We start from the raw sequence: 20109 nt of genomic DNA on the forward strand, positions 1-20109 counted from the left end.
CAGCTGATTTAGTCTCCACCTTCCTAATGCTGAGATGACGGGCATCCCTGACATTTTCACATAGTTGGTGGTGTTTGAACTCAGGTCCTCATGATTTAACAGCAACACTCACTGAACCATATCCCCAGTTCTCATTTTGCTTTTTATTCATTTGCCTATTTTTGCATGTTTTTATTTTCTTGTGCCCCTGTGTACATGTATGCATTTGTGCATGTGAACCACAGTCGAGAAGTACCTGTGGAGGTCAGAGGACAACTTGTAGAAGTTGGTTCTTTCCTTCCACCATCTGAGATAAGGGGATTGAACTCAGGTTGTCAAGCTTGGTAGGACCCTAGAGGCAGGAACTAGAGTAGCAAGCATCCTTGGAGGATGCTTGTAGCTTCTCCTGTCTTGTTCAGTTTTCTTTCTTATACAACTCAAGACCCCTTAACCAGGGGCAACATCATCCACAGTGAGCTGGGCTCTCCCATATCATCAATAAAGAAAGAAAACGTCCCACAGGCTTGCCCATTGGGCATTCTGGTGGGGGGATTTTTTTCAATTGAGATTCCCTCTTCCAAAATTGATGTGAAGGTCTGGACTGGTGTCACTGGACAGGCTCCAAAGCTATGTGTTCCTTAATGGTCTTAGAGTGTTTTCAGTGCCTGCTGCTTTAAGGTGGGTGAGTCAGGTGTGATGGGTGCATGAGAACCACTGACCAGCAGGAGACGTTTTAAATGCAAGAAATAATGTTTGAAGTAAAAACAACAGTTTATATCCTTTTTCTTTTCTGTTTATAAGTTGGAATTACTCCAGAGTAACTTGAGGCCTCTAGTTCCCTGTCAGTACTGTTCTCCTGGCTTTCATGTCAGTAAATAGTTTAAGCCACTTCCCTGGTAGCTCTGTGGCTGTGAGGTAGAGAATATCTCTCTGTAGGCAAGAATGGTTGTAGAAAAAACAAATGTAAGGGTCCAGCTCTGGGCTCAGCTACCCCTGCATCTGCCAGCATGCACCGTAGTTAACAAGTGGGCACATGTGTCTGGCTAAGGACAGGATCTACCGGCGTATTGCCCTACTTGTGTGGACTTTTCATCAAATGTGAAGCAAGTTTTGCTCTCTGATTAGAGAGCAGCATAGGATTAAGAGTATGGTAAAAAGAGAAAATTCTTACTTTTGAAGCAAATTAACATAACAGGATAAAGAGAAGGGAACTGGTCAACTTACTGAAACAAACAAACAAACAAAAAAGTGAGGTCTTACTGCTGAGAAAACAAGAGGCCTCGAATTGGTGATGCCTGCTGACCCCAGAGAAGGCAGACAGGAAGAGGAGAAAGGTCATGATCCTACTTGGAAGGCCTTTCAGCTTGGCTAAGATTTGTAAATAGCACAGATAACTGGAGTAAGCCAGGTAGTTGATTATATATACATACTATGTAAATATTTGGGTTTTTTTTGTTTTGTTTTTTGTTTATCTGTATTGCTTTGGGGATTGTTCTGGAACTTGTTCTGTAGACCAGTCTGGCCTTGAACTCACAGAGATCCACCTGTCTCTGCCTCCCGAGTGCTGGGATTAAAGGTGTGAGCCACTAACGCCCAGCCATATTGTTGTTGTTGTTTTTTATCTAAGGACATACCGTCTTTACAGAAGGCCTGAGATACAGTAAATGAGAAAATTCCACTTGATTTATAGACCTATAGAAACCAGTTAGGAGGCTGAATCTTGGGACAGCAAAGAATGAATATGGTCTAAGTTTTTATTCTTCATGTTTAAAAAAACAAAAAGTCAGAGCAGCACACGCGGCAGGAAGGCTGCCCCCATAAGGAAGGGTCACTGTGAGTTGTCTAAGTTACCTAGAAACTGCATGCTGTGACATGGCATTACGTTTTATATTTTCTTTGGTTTTTTTTAATCCTTAATGTACTTTTTTTGTTTCAACTTAGGGTAATGCATTTTACCACATGAGAACAAGAATTGGTTCCCATTCTCCCTTCTTCCAAGCCTTCCTCACTTCTGCTGGTAGTCCTGGGTTACACCTGTCTAATCCCTTGGGTTGTAACTCTTCCATTAGGAAGACTCTAAGCCTGTGAGGGAGGTTGTAGAACTCTAGTTAGGAATTACGTGGCTGCTCAGCACTGAGAATGCAGACTCAACCCCGTTACTAGGAAGACAGTCACACACACTTCTGATGTTGTAACCCATTGATCAATTCTAGATGACTGTGTGCTCATCTTTCATTGATTCTTGTTTGTTATTTGGTTTTTCGAGACAGGGTTTCTCTGTATTGCTCTGGAAGCTGTCCTGGAACTTGCTCTGTAGACTAGGCTGGCCTCGAACTCACAGAGATCCTCCAGCCTCTGCCCAGTGCTGGGATTAAAGGCGTGGGCCACCACCACCCAGCCTTTCATTGGTTCTTTAGTTCAAGTTGTAGCCTTTCATTAGTGAAAATGTAACAAGTCTCATTTCCATGTTGAGACAATGACCAATTTAAGTCAGGTGATATGCACGTTCTTGATTCTTTTACTGTATTTTGGGAGAAGGGTAGACTGGCTGGTCACACTGGGGTTAGCAGTAGGAGATTTGATTGATGTGTTTGTACTGGTAAATCTCAGTTTCTGAAGATGTGGCTAGTTTAAGATAGAGTAAAGCTGTAAAAGTTCTTCATCCCTTGTACCTGTGATTGCTTCAGGAGAATAGAACTTCGGCTGATTGCTACTATTCATTGTGTTCAGGTATTTTCCTGTATGTCCTAAGGGGCCATTCTTTGGTGTGCTACTGCATTTGAACGCATGAATAGAGTGGCAAATGCTAAGGTTAATAGAAACATTACTCAGATATTATTATTTTGTGCCAGTTTTGCCTTGGCACACCTTTGAATTCCTTCGTATTTATACTGCTTGTTGCTTTTGGAACTTCATTCTGAGACTTGAAGCCCTCATCTGTTTGGGAAAACACTGTAGAGAATTTCTTTAAATATTGAATCTACTCTTATTTCCCCTAGCTTCCCTTCTCAGGTCTCTAGTTCAATATATAAAAGACTATTTTAATCCTGCCCCCACCCCTGTTTTTGAAGTTCTCCTTAAATCTGAAGCTTCTCTTTCCTCCATGGTGATACATTTCATCATTTTAGAAACTTAGTCCTGGATGTTTCCTCCATAACTTTCAGAGGAACGAAAATCTTTGAAAGGAAGGGACAGCAAGGAAATAAGTCCAGCTCCCCAAGCCCTTTCTCTCCTGTATCTGCACAGATAAATTTACACACGTGAAATAAAACTCATGGAAAATAAGCAGAAAGGAAGTTCTTCATGGATCCATGTCCTTTAATCACAAAAACTAAGTTTATTGAACATAACATGTTAAATCTGTTTGAAATGCTCAGTTAACCTTAAGGTCTTAGTCTAATCACATTTTTAAGGGGCTTTTTAAAGTGTGCATTGTGAAACATTTTAAACTTGACCTGTAAACTTAATTCTCATGTTTTTTATTTTTTATTTTTTTATTTTTACTTTTTGGTTTTTTGAGACAGGGTTTCTCTGTATTGTTTTGGAGGCTGTCCTGGAACTCTCTCTGTAGACCAGTCTGGCCTCGACCTCACAGAGATCCGCCCGCCTCTGCCTCACAAGTGCTGAGATTAAAAGCGTGCGCCACCAACACCTGGCTCATGTTTTTTCTTTTGCTTTAAAGTCCTGAATTTTTAATTGTTCATTTGATAAAGTTAATAATTTTCACAATTTATTTTAAGTTGTCCTAGAATTTGAATATATTTCGCTATTAAGATTTTGTCACTGGAGACAGTTCAGGAAGACAAAATATTCAGAGTGTACAATATGACAGGGAGATGTTGCTGAAGTTTCTTTCCAGCTTGGTCCAGCAGCCACCTTGCCCCAAATAAACACAAAGACTTATATTATTAAACTATTGGCTGATGGCTAGGGCTTCTTACTGGTTAGATCTCTCTTAATTATTAATCCATAACTACTAATCTGTGTATTTCTTCATAGCCTTATTTTACCAGAGAACACCTGTCATGTCCCATCTTCCCAGTCTCTACATAGTATCTCTTCGAGGTCTCTTTCTGCCTACCTTTCCCAGAATTCTCCTTATCTCCTAGTCCCACCTATCTTCCTGCCTCTATTGGCCAAACAGCGTTTTATTCATCAACTAATAAGAGAAACATATATACAGAAGGACATGCCCCATCAGAGAGCTCTGCTGAGTCTGACTGCTCAGCTAATAACAATATTATAAACTCTAAGATCAAACAATGCTAAGATGAGCTGGCAAGGTATTTATCATGTAGTCTGAATTTAAATTTTATTATATGCCTTTAAAGCTAGATAAGATGAAAACTTACCCATCTCTTTTTCTGCTTGATTAGTTTTGGGTACTTTTCATATTCAGCTGACTTAGGTGTTATTTCTTAGGCATTTGCTAGCTTGTGGTAGTAGAAGTACTCCAAATTATGTCTGTTCTTTGTTACCTGATGTAAGGTGGTTCTTATCCCGGTGCTGTGAGAAGAATGTCCATTTGAGAGGAACCTACAAATTATTGAGCACTTTAAAGACTTATTTTAAAAGTGTTATTATCTGTGTTGATCTCATTTATTCACACTACTAATGTACTGTTGTTTTTCTCTGTGTAGGAAGGCAGAAATCTGAAAGATGTCTTCCAGTAATGACCACGTTTTAGTACCGATGCCCCAGAGAAACACCAATGGCCTTCCTGGAATGAACGCCAGTGACATGAAGACACTTACAGGAGATGTGTTAAGTTTTCATCACATTACCTACCGAGTGAAAGTGAAGAGTGGCTTTTTTGTCCGGAAAACGGTTGAGAAAGAAATACTCTCGGATATCAAGTATGTGTATGAACTCTTTTAAAAACTGCTTTATTTACCTAGAGTGGCCTTCACAGGACTTCTGTTATCAACAAGTTGTTGTAAACACTTCATGTCTTTGTAACGATGTGTATAGACACATTTCATTTCTTTTGTCTAAACTAGGTTATAAATTCCTGTATCACTTGTTAGGAATATATTTTATTTGCAAAGGGACTGTCAGAACTTTTTAAAAATGATTTCATCCTTTTGAAAATTTTAATGTATCATTTTGTTATGACTGGTGAGTCATGTTTTAGTGATAGAGGTCTGACTTTGCAATTTACAGGGTTTTGATTGTAAAGATGTAACTTCAGGTTTAGTCATCCAGTCTATGAAATAGAAGGCCTCCGCCTCTCACACACACACACACACACACACACACACACACACACACACACACACCTGTGTACATTTGTATTGAAAAGTAAAGACGACGTTGTTTGAGTAAGTACTGTTTAAACAGACATACAGTACGTACTGTGAGATGGCACTCTGAGTGTGTGTATGCATGTTGTGTATGTAATGTTGAGGATTAAACCTAGAACTTTGAGCATGCTAGACACGTTCAGTGTTCTCCCACTGAACCATACTGTGCATCCTTTGTGATTTTTTTTTTTTCAAGCTGGTGAGGACTCCATACACAATGAGTGTATCATGTGTTCCAGGCCTCACAGTACACTGGTGCAATGGCATGCACATTAGCAAAGGAGGAAGCGATTGTCTTAGTATCCCCTAGACTGATACAGTGGAGACAAATCTTGTTTTTTCTTATTTTTGGTTCATTTTTATAGTTAAGGGGACAGCTAGGATTAGTATTCTCACTCACTCATACCCGGCTTGGATTTGATTAAGAAAGGTCTTTCCTTTGCTCGCTGGGTTTCTAATCTTTCTCCTGCCAATGGCTTCAAATAAATTGAGCCTCTGTGGTGCAGAAGGACTTTGACTCACACTCACTTTGTCTCTGTGCTTGACACCTGAGCTTTCCTTTCCTGAGGCTGAAGATCTCTGGAAGAAACCACCATCCCAGTACATGTGTCTGTGTAGAATTGGGCCGGTGTGGGAGGGGGAGATCATTATGCTCTTTCAAAGACTGTTAAGCCAATTGTTTTGAAACCGTTTCAGAATGAAGCTTGTAGGAACATGACAGCCCCTCCCCCCCAGCTTCTCTGTTACTGCTTCACTGATGTGGCTGCCGTCTCTGTCCTTTAGTACCCACTGTCATTGATGGTTTGGGGATCCTTTTGAAACTCGCTATCCACTTGAGACTCTTTTATCTCCAATTCCTCCAGTGTAAGTTTTCTAGAAGGAAGGACCTTCTCAAATGTAATCACTCAGTTATCCAGCAGCAGGCAGGGGGAATTGTCACCTCGTGACAAAGGCACTCAGGCCTCTGGCTCTCATAGTTGAATACCTGCCCATACTGTGGTTTTATTCTTCCCAACCTGGTGTGTCTCTGTTTCATCCAACATGGTGTTCCTTCCACTTGTGATATTAAAATTGATTCCCCGGTGATGCTACTGTTTGTCAAGTTGTACCATAATGTTGCAATTTGACTGTTTCTACTTGATTGGCCCTGTGTGGGAGTCTCCTGACATCCTTCCAGATCCCTGTTTATCATTAAATGTGAACTTGTGAGTTGCAGACTCCATGGTGACACCTGTCTGGGTGCAGCTACCACTGTGACAGTTGCCAGAGAGTTACTTTCTGTTCATCATCTCCTAGCTCGCATTTCACATCTCCTTTCATTTTCTGTTGTGGTTTGAACGAGAACTGTCCCCATAGGCTCATGTGTCCGAACAGGTAGTCCCCAGTTGGCACTGTTTGGAGAGGTTATGGCACCTTTAGGAGGTGAGGCATTGTTGGAGGAAGTGGACTGGCTTTGAAGGCTTATAGACCCTCATCACTTCTTACATTCTCTGTTTCCCACAGCAGCTGAGATGTGCGCTCACAGTTTACTGCTTCTGCCTCTGTGCCTTCTCAGATGCTGTGGACATTTAGCCCTCTTAAGTCAAAGTAAACTCTAAGCCAAACTAAAGTCTTAAGTTGCTTTTGGCCATGGTATTATATCACAGCAGCAGAAGGGTAACCAACGCAACCGTATACATTCCTGGGTCTCTGTTTTCTTCCTAGCATTCAGCAGTAACACATCATCGTTATTTGTGTTGGTACTCCTTTTGTTCCCAGTTTGGTTGCAGGAAAACCTTCAGGGTAATTTGCACTTCTCCTTTGCTTTGATTGATTTCTCATTTTTAGTATTTCTTTGATGACTGGAAGAAGTTCCAGAATCACTGATGACTTCTCCTTCCGGTGACCTGGGTTCCGGTGACCTGGGTTCAGCTGACGTTCATTTCTTTAGAAAATGGTCTTTACAACCAGGATCTGGGTACTTCAAGTTTTCTTTGCTGTTGTGGTGTCATTGCCTCTGTGCTTTCTGAATGGAAAGAGCTAGGTAATATGTGTATGCGTGCATAGACACATATAGACATACTTTTGTTTGGAAAAATACCCTCTCTCACGTTCAGATGCATATAGAGCTTGTTAGGTGGAATGAGAGAGAAGTTAGTAGTGGGCGACACACTGGTGAAGGAGTGCTTAGTTAACGGGCATCACTGTCACCTACACAGGGACTTTCCTAGCTGTGCTTTTCTGTTGCCATCTGCATATAGAGAACACGTAATTCCTCATTAGTATATCAATTGTGATATAAGACTTTACATTTGTTCTGCATTCATATATTTTCTTTCCACTGAAGATGTATAAAGCTTGGCTATCATTCTTTTCTTTTCTCCCTGCTGTCTTGGATATTAAACCTAGAGCCCTGGACAGGCTAGACAAACATTCTATCGTAAAGCTGCATCTCCAGTCTTCATCGTTCTCAGTGTACTTACTGATGAACTCTTATTCTGTCAGTCTTATAAGTCTAGCATGTGGCTTTCTCTTCTCTGTTTCCCACCCTCTTTGAAGTTCATGTTCTTGGGTGCCGGTGTTGGCTGTGTAGAACTTATGCAGTCTTCCTGCTGAGAGAAGGAAATCCAGTAGAAGCGTTTGAGAGTTGTTACTGCCAAATTTTGGCTTTTGAAAACAAGGTTTAATGAATCACAAATTGACCTCAAGTTCACCATGAAACCAAGAATGGCTTGAATTCCTGATCTTCTTGTCTCTATGTCCCAGATTCTGGGATTATAGGTGTATCCACTACATCCCTCTAATTGAAAGGATTAATACATTGTTTGAATAAAAAATAAAAAATGAGATTATAAAACTCAAATTTTGTGGCCAGATACTTTCACTAAGTGGTTTCTAATTTCTTAATTTATTAATAGAACTTAGTTTAAGTGATACATGATAACATAAAGATGGTACTTACTAGTAAGATTGTCTTAACTGTTGGTTTGTTTCTATTTGGTTTAAAAAATTGTTTTTCTTAGAAGTCCCAAGCTGTAATTTCACCAGTCAGGAGGCTGAGAAAGGAAGGCTTCTTTGTGTTGAAGACCAATCGGGGCTACATAGTGAGTTCTAGGCTAGCCTGGATTGTAGTGTGATCCCAAGCTGTAATTTCACCAGTCAGGAGGCTGAGAAAGGAAGGTTTCTTTGTGTTGAAGACCAATTGGGGCTACATAGTGAGTTCTAGGCTAGCCTGGATTGTAGTGTGATCCCAAGCTGTAATTTCACCAGTCAGGAGGCTGAGAAAGGAAGGTTTCTTTGTGTTGAAGACCAATCGGGGCTACATAGTGAGTTCTAGGCTAGCCTGGATTGTAGTATGAGCAACTGTCTCAAACAAAAATCTCAATAGTGAAAACGTAGATTCCTTTATTCCATCACTTTTGAATGCCTGCTAGATTCTTGATATTATATAGATTTTTTTCTGTTCTTGGAGACTTTACATTTTAATTAGAAACTGGAGTACTTCCACTGTCTTAATTTCTGCTGTGACAGAGGATGAAAAGATGCAGCTGAAATGGTTTGCTCTGAACCGGGGGAATGGGTGCATCAGAACTGAGTGTACGCGTGCATGTGTGTGAATGAATGCATGTGTGTGTGTGTGTCCGAGAGTAGGGAAATACCCCTCTTTCAAAACGGACATTCACAGCCATTGTCTATAAACAAAATATGACAAAAAGATTGGCTGTTGCCCACTAAAATGCAATAAACTTGACAGGGATCCTCCATGGAGATTTCATTTTATGCATTCAGGGAGCAAAGTCCTTATGTATCACAGTTCTTACTGGAGGCATCTTGCATGTTATTGAGGGAGGACCACACACACGCAAAGGCTGTAAAGCAATAAATAAGAGTGGGGAATGGCTGAGATGGATTACAGAAGGGTGGAGGTCGGGTGGGGAAGTTAGGAAATTGTGGGTCACAGCAGAACAGAGGTCATCAGCATACACTTTCTATAAAGGGGCAGATAGTAGATAGTTTCAGCTTTATGAGCCATATAGCAGTGCTGTAACTGAGCTCTGTTTATGACACGAAGCTCTGAAAGCATAGGTTTATCCAAATCACACTATTGATGCAAACAGAAAATAGGTGACCAGATATAGTGTGCTGACCCAGGAGGCCCCAGACTTTATTTTTTCATTTGTTTATGTACTTGTTTTCTTAGCTTATTCTGTCTCCTACAGGAGGGTCTCTGGGTCCATAGCATACATCAAATAAGGGTGAGTGAGTGGAGTTGGAATTAACCACTGCCCCAGATTAGAATTCTTGGGATCCAATTTTATTATTTTCTTTAATGTTAGAATTTAGCATAAATATAAGCTAACCTCAGAGACCTATTAAACTATCATAGCACACTGATGTTCAGTTTTTGCTTGCATCATTTTGGATTTCTAAGTCTTTGTTTAAGTATGCATTTTTAAATACTGAAAGACTTTTGTGGCAGTGAACACTTACTGAAGTAAAAGGTTCTTTTTATTTTTAAGCTGTTGCTAGGTAGCTATTGGTAAAGGAGACACATTAAGAGGTATAAATAGATGCACACTGAAAGTTTACCCAGGCATCTCTGTGTTTGTATGTAGGACAAGTATGTTGGAAGGGTAACACAATGAAAGAATAAGAGATTTTTCTATGTTACAATTTGATTGAGGCTTAATGACCTGTTATTATATTTGTCTGCTGTTTCACTGAGAGGCCCATCAGTTAACAAGCAAAGCAAGATGTGCGTTTCACCTAACCTCCACCAGCCACTGTGTAATTTTGACACATCAGGTATAGCAGACAGTGCGTGGTGAGTTCCTCTTGTGTTTGAGTGTAGTGAGACAGGTGCACTAGAGAGTCCATTGCTCGTGACAGTGTATAATCATAAGAAAGATATTTCTGGTCATCATCTAAATAAAACAGTTGGCAGTTCTGACTTTCAATTTGGAATAGATACTGTGTTTTCTGTGGAATATATCTTGACCTCCTTAACAGTTCTAGGGGCTGAACATGACAGCAGGGTATTGGATAGGCCAGCTTGGGTCTCTCTTCAACATTCCTATGCAGCTGTAATGGGCCAACACTGATTCTCCTTTCTCTTGTTCATTTTCTTTAACCATCCTACTTGTCACCTTTAGGACATAATCCATACTTTTTAGATACCATCACAGTCAAGGTTGCTGTAATTTTCCATCTTCATCAATCTAAACATCCCTTTATTTTGTTGAAACAGATGGCTGTGCATTGTATAAGTTATTATTAAACACTTCACAGGGAAGGTACCAATCTCTTCTGAGAGTGTGTTACTAATTCCCTATAGAATAAGTAATTCTCTTTTCATTGTTTCGTGTGTGTGTGTGTGTGTGTGTGTGTGTGTGTGTGTGTGTGTGTGTGTGGAGTGTGGAGAGAGAGAGAGCTACTTTGACTTTTTAATTTGATTAGATTTTAGTAATGAGAGCATCACTCACTGGTATTCTAAAAGTATTGATTATTCTGAACTCGGCAAGGTGGTAAGATACTAATCGTTAGCTTTACTCAAAAACTTTTGTGTACTTTATGTTGTTTTAAAGGACATAAGAGGAATGCAGCATCTTTGCAAACCTTCTTTATTTCAGGAATCCGTTATTCTAAGAATCTTACATTAGAATCTTTCTTTCTTAAAAGAACTTGAGTTGCTGTCATGGGATGGAGCCCAGGGCCTCCTGCATGATAAGCATGGAGTCTGCCACTGAATACTATCAACATCAGAAACCTGGGACATTGGCTATGCCCTTTTCAAAAGATTAAGTTATTTCAAGAGCAAGTTACAAAATGATAATAAAAGAAAGGAATTTATAAGGACCCGGCTATTTCTTATAGGGACTCATGGTTGGTAGTCTTTACAATAGACTTCTAGCTTCAATAATTCTTTTTTATCATTAAGAGGTTGTGCTGGTTTGCAGTTTCATCCTCCTTTATTAGTGTGTGAAGTGCAGGTGTTCAGTTTAAAGAACTTCATGTAAAATACAACATTAAAACAATACGGTTTTGTTTCTAGTGGGATCATGAAACCTGGCCTCAATGCCATTTTGGGACCCACAGGCGGAGGCAAGTCTTCGTGAGTATAACATACTTATAAATAAGCCTTTTCTGCTTGTTAAATAGCCCATTTACATACACGGGTGTTGGCTGATTATTTGTAGTGTATATCTGGTCTAGTCTTAGGTGCCATGGGTAGTATGGGGTTGAACTATCTCATAATTTTGTCCTAAAGACCAGAAAGACTTATTAGGTCAGCTTTTTTTTTTTTTTTTTTTTTTTTGGTTTTTTGAGACAGGGTTTCTTTGTGGCTTATAGACCAGGCTGGTCTCGAACTCACAGAGATCCACCTGCCTCTGCCTCCCGAGTGCTGGGATTAAAGGTGTGCACCACCACCGCCTTCAGGTCAGCTTTAGGAATAGCACATGATGAAGTGACAGGTATATAGTGGTAGATCATATTATGTATTAGTGAGGAGGTAAAAGAATGAAGTAATATTAAAAGTGAAGGCATGTAGAGAAAGTAGAATCAATGTCATGAATACTAGTCAAACAGCATGTTGGAGTTGTGATCTCCAAGGTCCATTGGCCAAGAGGGTTGTTGGGGGAGGTCTTGCTATTTAAGGCATTGTGTTCATGCTTTTATATTTGGGGGTTTGTTGTAGCACATGATGAAAACAAAGTAGAGAATTTAAAACATGTAAACCAAGTTTTTGTTTAGTTCTCCTTGTTTGATTTTGAGACAGGGTCTCAACTATGTTGCCCTGGTTAGTCTGAAACTCACTCTGTAGGCTAGGTTGGCCTTGAACTCACATAGATCATCCTACTTCTGTCTCCTTAGTGCTGGGATGAAAGGCATGTGCCGCCATGATCAGCCTATAAATTTGTTAAAATATAAACTTATCAACTAGTTAAGTTTGAATATTAGCAGAATTTGCATTTGGAGCAGCTAAGCAAATATGGTCTGTATACAAGGAAAAAATTATCCTCACCGTGTACATGTCCTTTACAGGTTATTAGATGTCTTAGCAGCAAGGAAAGATCCACGAGGATTATCTGGAGATGTTCTGATAAATGGCGCACCTCAACCTGCCAATTTCAAATGTACTTCAGGCTATGTGGTTCAGGTGAGTATAAGTGGATTGGGGTGCTATATGTTCAAGTACATTTGCTTATAGTTTAGTTTGCTTCCAACTGAATGTATAGCATACTCGTAGAACCAATATATTCCCATCAGATTTTCATAATTGTCCATTATGTTGGGAGTGGTGTTACAGAGAAAGACAGAGAGGACCCTTGTGGGGTAGTGGTATCAGTTCTGGCTGCTGTCTAATTTCCAAAGAAAAGTTTATCTTTCCTTCACCTTCTTTCTTCCCGTTGTAGATGTGTTTGCTAAATCCTGCCAGGCAGCCTTGAAATGTCTAGTAGCAGTCATTGTATTACCTGTGTCCTGTTTGGGTGTATAGCCGGGCAATGAAAATGATACCATTGAACTTTATAGGTGTCTCTATATGCAACTGCTGCAACATAAGAGAATGTGCAGTTTGCCGTTGCCGGAATTTTACCCTGAACTATATATACTCAAATGATGGTCATAGAAAAGACTGGACTATCTCACTAAAATGCCACCTTGCCTTAAGGATGACGTTGTGATGGGCACCCTGACAGTGAGAGAAAACTTACAGTTCTCAGCAGCCCTTCGGCTTCCAGAGACTATGAAGAGTCATGAAAAAAATGAACGAATTAACAAGGTCATTAAAGAGTTGGGTCTGGACAAAGTAGCAGATTCCAAGGTATGCAAACCCCTTCTAGCATCATAGATGGGAAATAGCCTTGTGTGGGCAATATAATCTTAATTTCAAGTTTCCTTTAATGTCCATGCGATGAGAAAGTAACTGATGAGAGTATATAAGATAGAAATTGTGGTTGGAAAAAAATCTAATAATGGCTGATTCCTGGGGATGGAGTGTGGTCCAGCAGGGAAAAGTGTCCCTCATGTGGCTTTTTCTATATGTCCTTCCTCCAGCCCCATTCTTCAAGTCACAGTTTACTGTGTATCTGCACTAACTCTTCTGCTACTTGTTGAGGAATAGTTCTGAAACAAGAAAGACAGTCCAAAGGTTCTTGCTCTGCATGCATCATTTTTCTGTGATTTGGCTTCCAAACTAGTAGTTGGTCACATTAGGACTTACTATTGTCTGATTTTTTAAGTTCCTCTTCTCTGTGTATTTTGTCTTGTGACAGTTGTATTTCTCCTCTTTTCCTTCTAACTCTCCTTCCTTCCTTTTCTGCTCTCAGTATTTGTTTTCAACTCCTATATGCTACCCTGTGTTAGGGTCTAGAAAGTAACAAAAATGGAGAAGCTGCTTCTCCTTTGGAGTGTTACACAGGATCGGGAAGGGGAATTGAGACAGTGGATGACCTTTACAAATGACCAGTCTGTATAGTTTTGCTGAGCAGACATTTGGGCATTGGGTGAAAATACAATGGCTATAGTTAACCCTCTCCTGCCCATAATTATCTTCCTCCTTAGAGGCAATGGATAATAGTGACTGCAGGGAACTGTTGCTCCTCTTGGTACTTGCTAACAGTCTTTCATGTGTTCTGTATTTTGTTGGGAAAAATGACCTTGGGATGACACCATTTGATTACATTTCTCAATTACTGTGTTTGCTTTGCTATGGCCCTGTTTACCTGTTTGATTTCGTCTTCCTAAAAAACCTTTCTCTTCACTCTGCCATTGTTTCTTCTTTCTGTCTGTATGTGGTGCTGGTGACTGTCCCTTGGGCCTCATTCATGCTAGGCAAGTGCTGCATTTCTGACTATGCCTCCATCTGGTTCTTCACCTTTAGGCACCTGTAAGCTGCTTGTTTGGGTTTCCAGGAGAAATGTAGGGAGATACTTACTGATTTCTTAGAATTACTATAATGTAAATTATTAATTACTTTATTTCATAAAACATTAAGCATAACAAACACAGAGAAAGTAGTCTGTTTACTATGATTCTAAAATTGTTAGATAAAATAATGATATAATTGTTAATACTTATAGACTTCTTGGTTGCTAACATGCCATATTCTCTTCAGCTATTTCTTACTGGAGTGGTTTAAAGAAAACTTCATAGTCCTTTATTTGTGATACGCTTGTAAAACCAGACATAAGAATGTGAGTCCAGCCCAGTTGTAGAACATGTGCTTAGCATGTGCAAGGTCTAGATTCTATCACTAGCACTTAAAATTAACAAATAAATACAGAAAGGAGGATATTTACCTACTTTCTACAATACCATTTTCAACTAACAAAATGAAAATATATATTATATATATACATATATTCATTCTCTTTTGCTAAATTGTCTTCAAAAGTCTCTTGTAATTCAGTTTTTATTAGGACCCAGTTAAGAATCATGAATAATATTGACTATAACTCCTTGGATTTGTATGACTTCAGAGTCATTTGCCACCTTCTGCATCCCTTATCCCAACCCTTCCTGCTGTCCTCCCCACATAATGACAGAGAGATTGAAAAGGTTGAGCCAGTTTTTCTGCAAAATATCTCACTTTCTGGGTTTGTCTGAAAGGGCGAATCAGGATTCTACAGTGAATTAATGTGTAGACAGCATCAAATTGGAGACCGAAAAGTAGTTAACATAGTGTTCTAGAATGTGTACTTTCCTCTCCAACCTTGTCTAAGTCCACTTAGGGACCCTGAGGGGTGGGGGGCGGCAAGGTTTAGGTGCTAGGTGATTAATAAGTTACTGTCAGTGCATTCCCTTTTCCTCTGCATTGCCTACTTCACACTAGATTTTTACTGTATCGTCTAGTGTTCCCGTTCATTTGCTACCTTAAAGCAAAGTGTGAGCTGAAGGACTAGCTCGGTTGGTAACCGTCCCTCTTGTCGTCAGAGTCCATGTTTAACAAGCTGCAGATGGTGGTGCACGCTATTAGCACTGGAAGGGAGGGACAGGTGGAGTCTGAAACCTTGCCAACTTGATGAGTCAGTGAGAAACACTCTAAAAAATAAATTGGATGGCTTCTGGGGAATAAGAAACTGTTAAACGCATGGGCTTCATTTCACGTCAGCCCACCTTGTGGCTCTAACCAGAGCATCTAGTTTACTCATCTGGTAAAAAAGAAACTGCCTTCTCCCAGGTCTTTCACTGTTAGTAAACCAATGATCTTCAGAGCAATGATGACCATGAGATAAAGTGTCTCCACAAGAGACAGGTGCGTTTGCAAGAGACTTCTGGAGACAATCCAGAGACAATGAAGGCTGCACAGGTCAGTCTGCCAAATGATGGCGAGCGTGTTCACTCGTGTTGCTAAAGATGACACTTGCTTCAGGTTGGGACCCAGTTTACTCGTGGTGTCTCTGGAGGAGAAAGGAAGCGGACAAGCATAGGGATGGAGCTGATCACTGACCCTTCCATCCTCTTCCTGGATGAGCCCACAACTGGTTTGGACTCAAGCACAGCAAATGCTGTCCTTTTGCTCCTGAAAAGGTAAATGCTACAAGAGCACTGACCATTCTTTTTTATTTTTTTCCCAAAATCTGGTCACCTACATGTTGCTGGTATTCTTTGTGCAGGAGATTCAGAAGTAAACAGAATCTCTTCCTACTTTGTTAAAGGGAAAGACATGATACTAAGAAAGATTAAGTAAGAGTAGAGACTGATGACTGTCGTGGGGCTGGGTTGCCGTTTTAAATAGCAGGAAGGTCAAAGAGGATCTAGCGCAGGACTTAGGACCTGGGAGTATGGGAGTCAGGGAGTGAGATCAGCTATATCCCACAACAGAATCTGACTGGAGGGAACCGCCAGTGGCCCCAAGGCAGAAGATGTCTGGAACATTAAATAGACATGAGAACCTAGTTACCTTAGGGTCATATTAGGTTGTTTACAGTTGAAGCAAAACTCCACAGACTGGTGTGTTAACAACAGAAGCCATTCTTCTCAAGCACTCTGTGCGAACTTAGCACCTGCAGTCTGGTAAATGATTTTGCTTCTGTAGATCTGAAGTGGATTCCAAGAGTCCTTGCTGGGGGACTCCTTGGAGATATTTTCATTCTGATAGCCCTAGACCTCAGTCCCACTGTGAGGACCAGGCGTCACATGGCTCTGCTCCTCCGGGTGACTCCTGTTGCCTCTGGCTCTTACAGTTCCGGAGTGAATGCTCATCATGAATCTGCTTGCTGCAGTCGCTCTTCCCCCTTTGATTTTTAAATTTCATTGTACATATTTATGTTGCCATGGTGCTATGTTATATAAGGATGTTTTCACACAGACATATACTGTATGTTGAGTGCACCCCTCCATATCCCCTCATTCCCATTCATATTTTCATTCCTGTTTCTTTTCGTCCCCTAGACAGATTCACTTCTGCTCTTATGTCATAAATGCATGCATGATATTATCTATCTACAAAATTAAGGAACCCCAGATGAGAGAAGATGTAGGATATTTGTCTTTATGAGACTGGTTTAGTTGACTCAATGAATGTGACTTTCTCTGGTTACATCTACTTCCTGCAAATGCCATATCTTATATTACCCATTGTCTACCCATTTCTGTGTTGTTGAACACCTAGGTTGGTGCCATAAGTTTCTATGCATTCTCTTTACTTAGTTTCTTCATCTAATGCTATCACTACACACACACACACACACACACACACACACACACACACACACACACACACAGTGGTGCTTACTCTGTAACACTGACCTACAGTTTCCTGAGTACCTTGTCTCCCTTAGGTCATTCCTGTGAGGCCCTTGGTGATCTATTTGATAAACTTCAGACTGAGCTTCACGTTTTGTATTTGATCATAGTTATTTCCCAAACTTGGAATAGCTTACAGGTTACCTGGACTGCTTGGTAAAAATATGGGCTAAGGGCCCTTTGCTTGGTTTTCTTGCCTGTTCTCTTCCTCTAATAACGACGCTCTGGTAGATATACTGTAGTACTGAGTCTCGCGTTTTGTATGTTACAGGTGCTGCCACACTCACAGAGCATATTCCGTAGGTCACACTGTCATCATAGGGCTGCCTGATGTTCTGCATCTTTGTCGTCTGTTAAGCTTCATCATGGCCCCTTACAGCAGCCCTCCTCCCCTTAGGCACTCTTAATGCTGCCTCAAAACCCCTGACAGCTGTTAGGGTAACTTCCGAGCCGGGAAAGTGAGGGCCTAGGAGGAGTTAGACAAACTCCCTGGTAGGCAGACATGGAGAGAGAGACTGGGAATAGATTATAAAGATAATGAGTTTCCAAGATTGCCCAGCGTCTTCCTCACCCTCCTGACTGAGACAAAAGACTGGCAGCTGAAGACAAAGGCCTACTAGTTTTTACCCCCTCTGGTGGTATGTCCTCTACCCCTACTCCACCACACCACCCTGCCTGTGGACCATTCCGACAAGTTCAAGACCAAACCAGGATGGGTCTACCCTGAACTTGTGGACCCTGATTCTGTTCAAACTGACCAACCCTAAACTGGAAGAAAACAGGTCCCTCAAAAATCCTTTAAAACTCCAAGTTCTCAGTGAAAAACCAGGGTTTGGTGACCATATCCCTGAGCTGGGGGTCTTTCTTTCTGTGTAACCTGCCATATGTGTTTCCTCACCTTAATAAAAGTCTTTCTTGTGCATGCGTGCATGGGTGCGTGGGTGCGTGAGTGCGTATTCTCCCAGAGATTCTGACTCAGTATCTGTGAAAACTGTCTCAGTGTCTGCATTTGTCAATAAACATTCTAGTGGACTCTGCTCTGCTCTGGCTCCTTTCTTAAGAAATCATGGCTGAATTTGTTTGTCTTGGGTTTCTGTTTGTTTGTTTCTAAGGATTAAGCCCAAGGCCTCGCACATGCTAAACCCTTTATTTACAACTGGTTTCCAAGGATCAACTGTGCTCCCAGGTGCTGTAGTTTTTAATACAGGTATCAAGCTTCATCTCCCTAGGAATCAAGCAGATACCTTGAGATGAGCTGATGCAATATGTGTATAGGAGAAAATCAAGTTGAAACTTGGGACAGATGTTCTGACAGCTGGAATAAAGCATTACTTTAACGATAAATGTAAGGATGAGAACCCTAATGACTCATTATTTGCTTCTTGTAACTTAGGATGTCTAAACAGGGTCGAACAATCATCTTCTCCATTCATCAGCCTCGGTATTCCATCTTTAAGTTGTTCGACAGCCTCACCTTACTGGCCTCAGGGAAACTCATGTTCCATGGGCCTGCACAGGAGGCTTTGGAGTACTTTGCATCCGCAGGTATGGTTGGTCGTTTTCCTTGTGATAGGTCCTTCCTTGGCAGGATGGCGGCTAGAGCAGAGGGCCCACAGGAATGCTGTTTAGTCTCCATGTAGACTTACCATGCTTCTCCCGTCCTAAGATACTTTGCTCAGTTTTGTGTTAGCGTTTTTCTTCGTCTTGTGCCTGCTTGTTTAGATCTTTCATTTTTCCTGTGCTATTTGTGTCATTCATGTCTGAGTGTATCTAGCTAGTGGACCTGTACTGCTGCTGTTTCCCTGTCATGGTGGTCTTTGCAAGTGCGGTAGTCATCATACAGTCAGTTAGCATTTTGGTCAGTTGAACAGTTTGGGGAAGACCTAGGATGGTTGTCTCCTTGACTACTGGGCAGACCCCAGGTTTTCAAGTGTCACCAGGCATGTGGTCTTACTGTGCTTTATTGAGGGCTTAGCTTTCTAGCAGCATTAGGATGACCGTTTAGTCTGTGAGTGGTCTGAGTGCCTAGTCTCAGACCTCACTCTGAGGAGCCTGCATTTTTGACACCTCTGAATTGCTTTCTTCTACTTCAGATTAAATTGCATGGCTTCTTTTTAGATTTATTTACTTTATATTTTTATGTATATGGGTAGTGTCTACATTATATATGTGCACCCAAGTAGGGCTGGTGCCACGAGAGGTCAGAATAGAGCATTGGATCCCGTTAGTACTGGAGTTACAGAAGGTTCTGTGTTGCCATTTAGGTGCTAGGAGCCAAACCTAGGTCCTCTGCAAGAGCAAGTGCTCTTAACTGTTGAGCCATTTCTCCGGCACTGTGATTTCTTTTTAAATGCAGTGTGTATAATCTTTTTTTTTTCATTTTAGATATACCTGGCTAAGATTATAGATGATTGATTTTTCATGACCTCAAATAAAATATTAAATATTCTTTGCATTCTTACATTTTAAAAACATAATCTGTCATATAAAATAAATGAGCATCCTTTTGGTTAAGAGCACCGGCTTCTCTTCCAGGGGACCCTGGTTTGATTCCCAGAACTCAGAGGATGACTATCAACTGTGTCTATTTCCTGTCCCCAGAGAACGCCCCTCTTCTGGCTCTGCAGGCACCAGACCCACATTTAGTACATGACATACATTCAGGAAAAATACCCATACACATTTAAAAAAAGATTTTTGAAGAAAAAAGTAAAATAATTGAGCCCGGTGATTGGGGGCTTCAGTGGCTATGAATTTGAGACGACTTCAGGCCAGTCTGAGAGGACTGTAAAGCGGAGTTGAGTTAAAAGTGCGCTGTACTGTCTGTGTTCTCTTAAGAGTGCTGCCCACATTTGCACTCTGCTGGACTGTGGCAGTGTGACATGAGAATCACAACCTCTCCACTTAGCTCAAGAAGCAATAGTGAGTCGCAGATCTGAAGTCAGAGCACAAGGACAGCTACTGGTTTTATTTTTGTTGGTTTGGTTTTTTGTTTTGTTTTGTTTGTTTATTTGTTTGTTTTCTGACCTGGATTTAGATCTTGGAAGGAAGACTAGCAAGTAGTTCCAGAGCATGTCAGTAGCCCTTTGTAGATCAT

The 20109-nt window shown here is 40.9% G+C and overlaps 1 protein-coding gene across 7 annotated transcripts in view; it reads left to right on the plus strand.

Moving 5' to 3' along the window:
- The window catches only part of LOC101828289 (broad substrate specificity ATP-binding cassette transporter ABCG2), a 102055-nt gene that overhangs the window by 67149 nt on the left and 14797 nt on the right, over window positions 1–20109 (plus strand). For all 7 annotated transcript variants that reach the window (XM_013117758.3, XM_021230613.2, XM_013117757.3 and 4 more), the window contains 6 exons: window positions 4620–4835; window positions 11314–11373; window positions 12306–12420; window positions 12934–13086; window positions 15637–15794; window positions 18406–18557. In XM_013117758.3, coding sequence (XP_012973212.1) covers window positions 4639–4835; window positions 11314–11373; window positions 12306–12420; window positions 12934–13086; window positions 15637–15794; window positions 18406–18557 — 835 coding nt within the window. In that variant the 5' untranslated portion in view covers window positions 4620–4638. The remainder of the gene's footprint in view (window positions 1–4619; window positions 4836–11313; window positions 11374–12305; window positions 12421–12933; window positions 13087–15636; window positions 15795–18405; window positions 18558–20109) is intronic.

This window comes from Mesocricetus auratus, unplaced genomic scaffold (assembly GCF_017639785.1).
Source record: "Mesocricetus auratus isolate SY011 unplaced genomic scaffold, BCM_Maur_2.0 Super-Scaffold_100676, whole genome shotgun sequence".
NCBI lineage: Eukaryota > Metazoa > Chordata > Mammalia > Rodentia > Cricetidae > Mesocricetus > Mesocricetus auratus.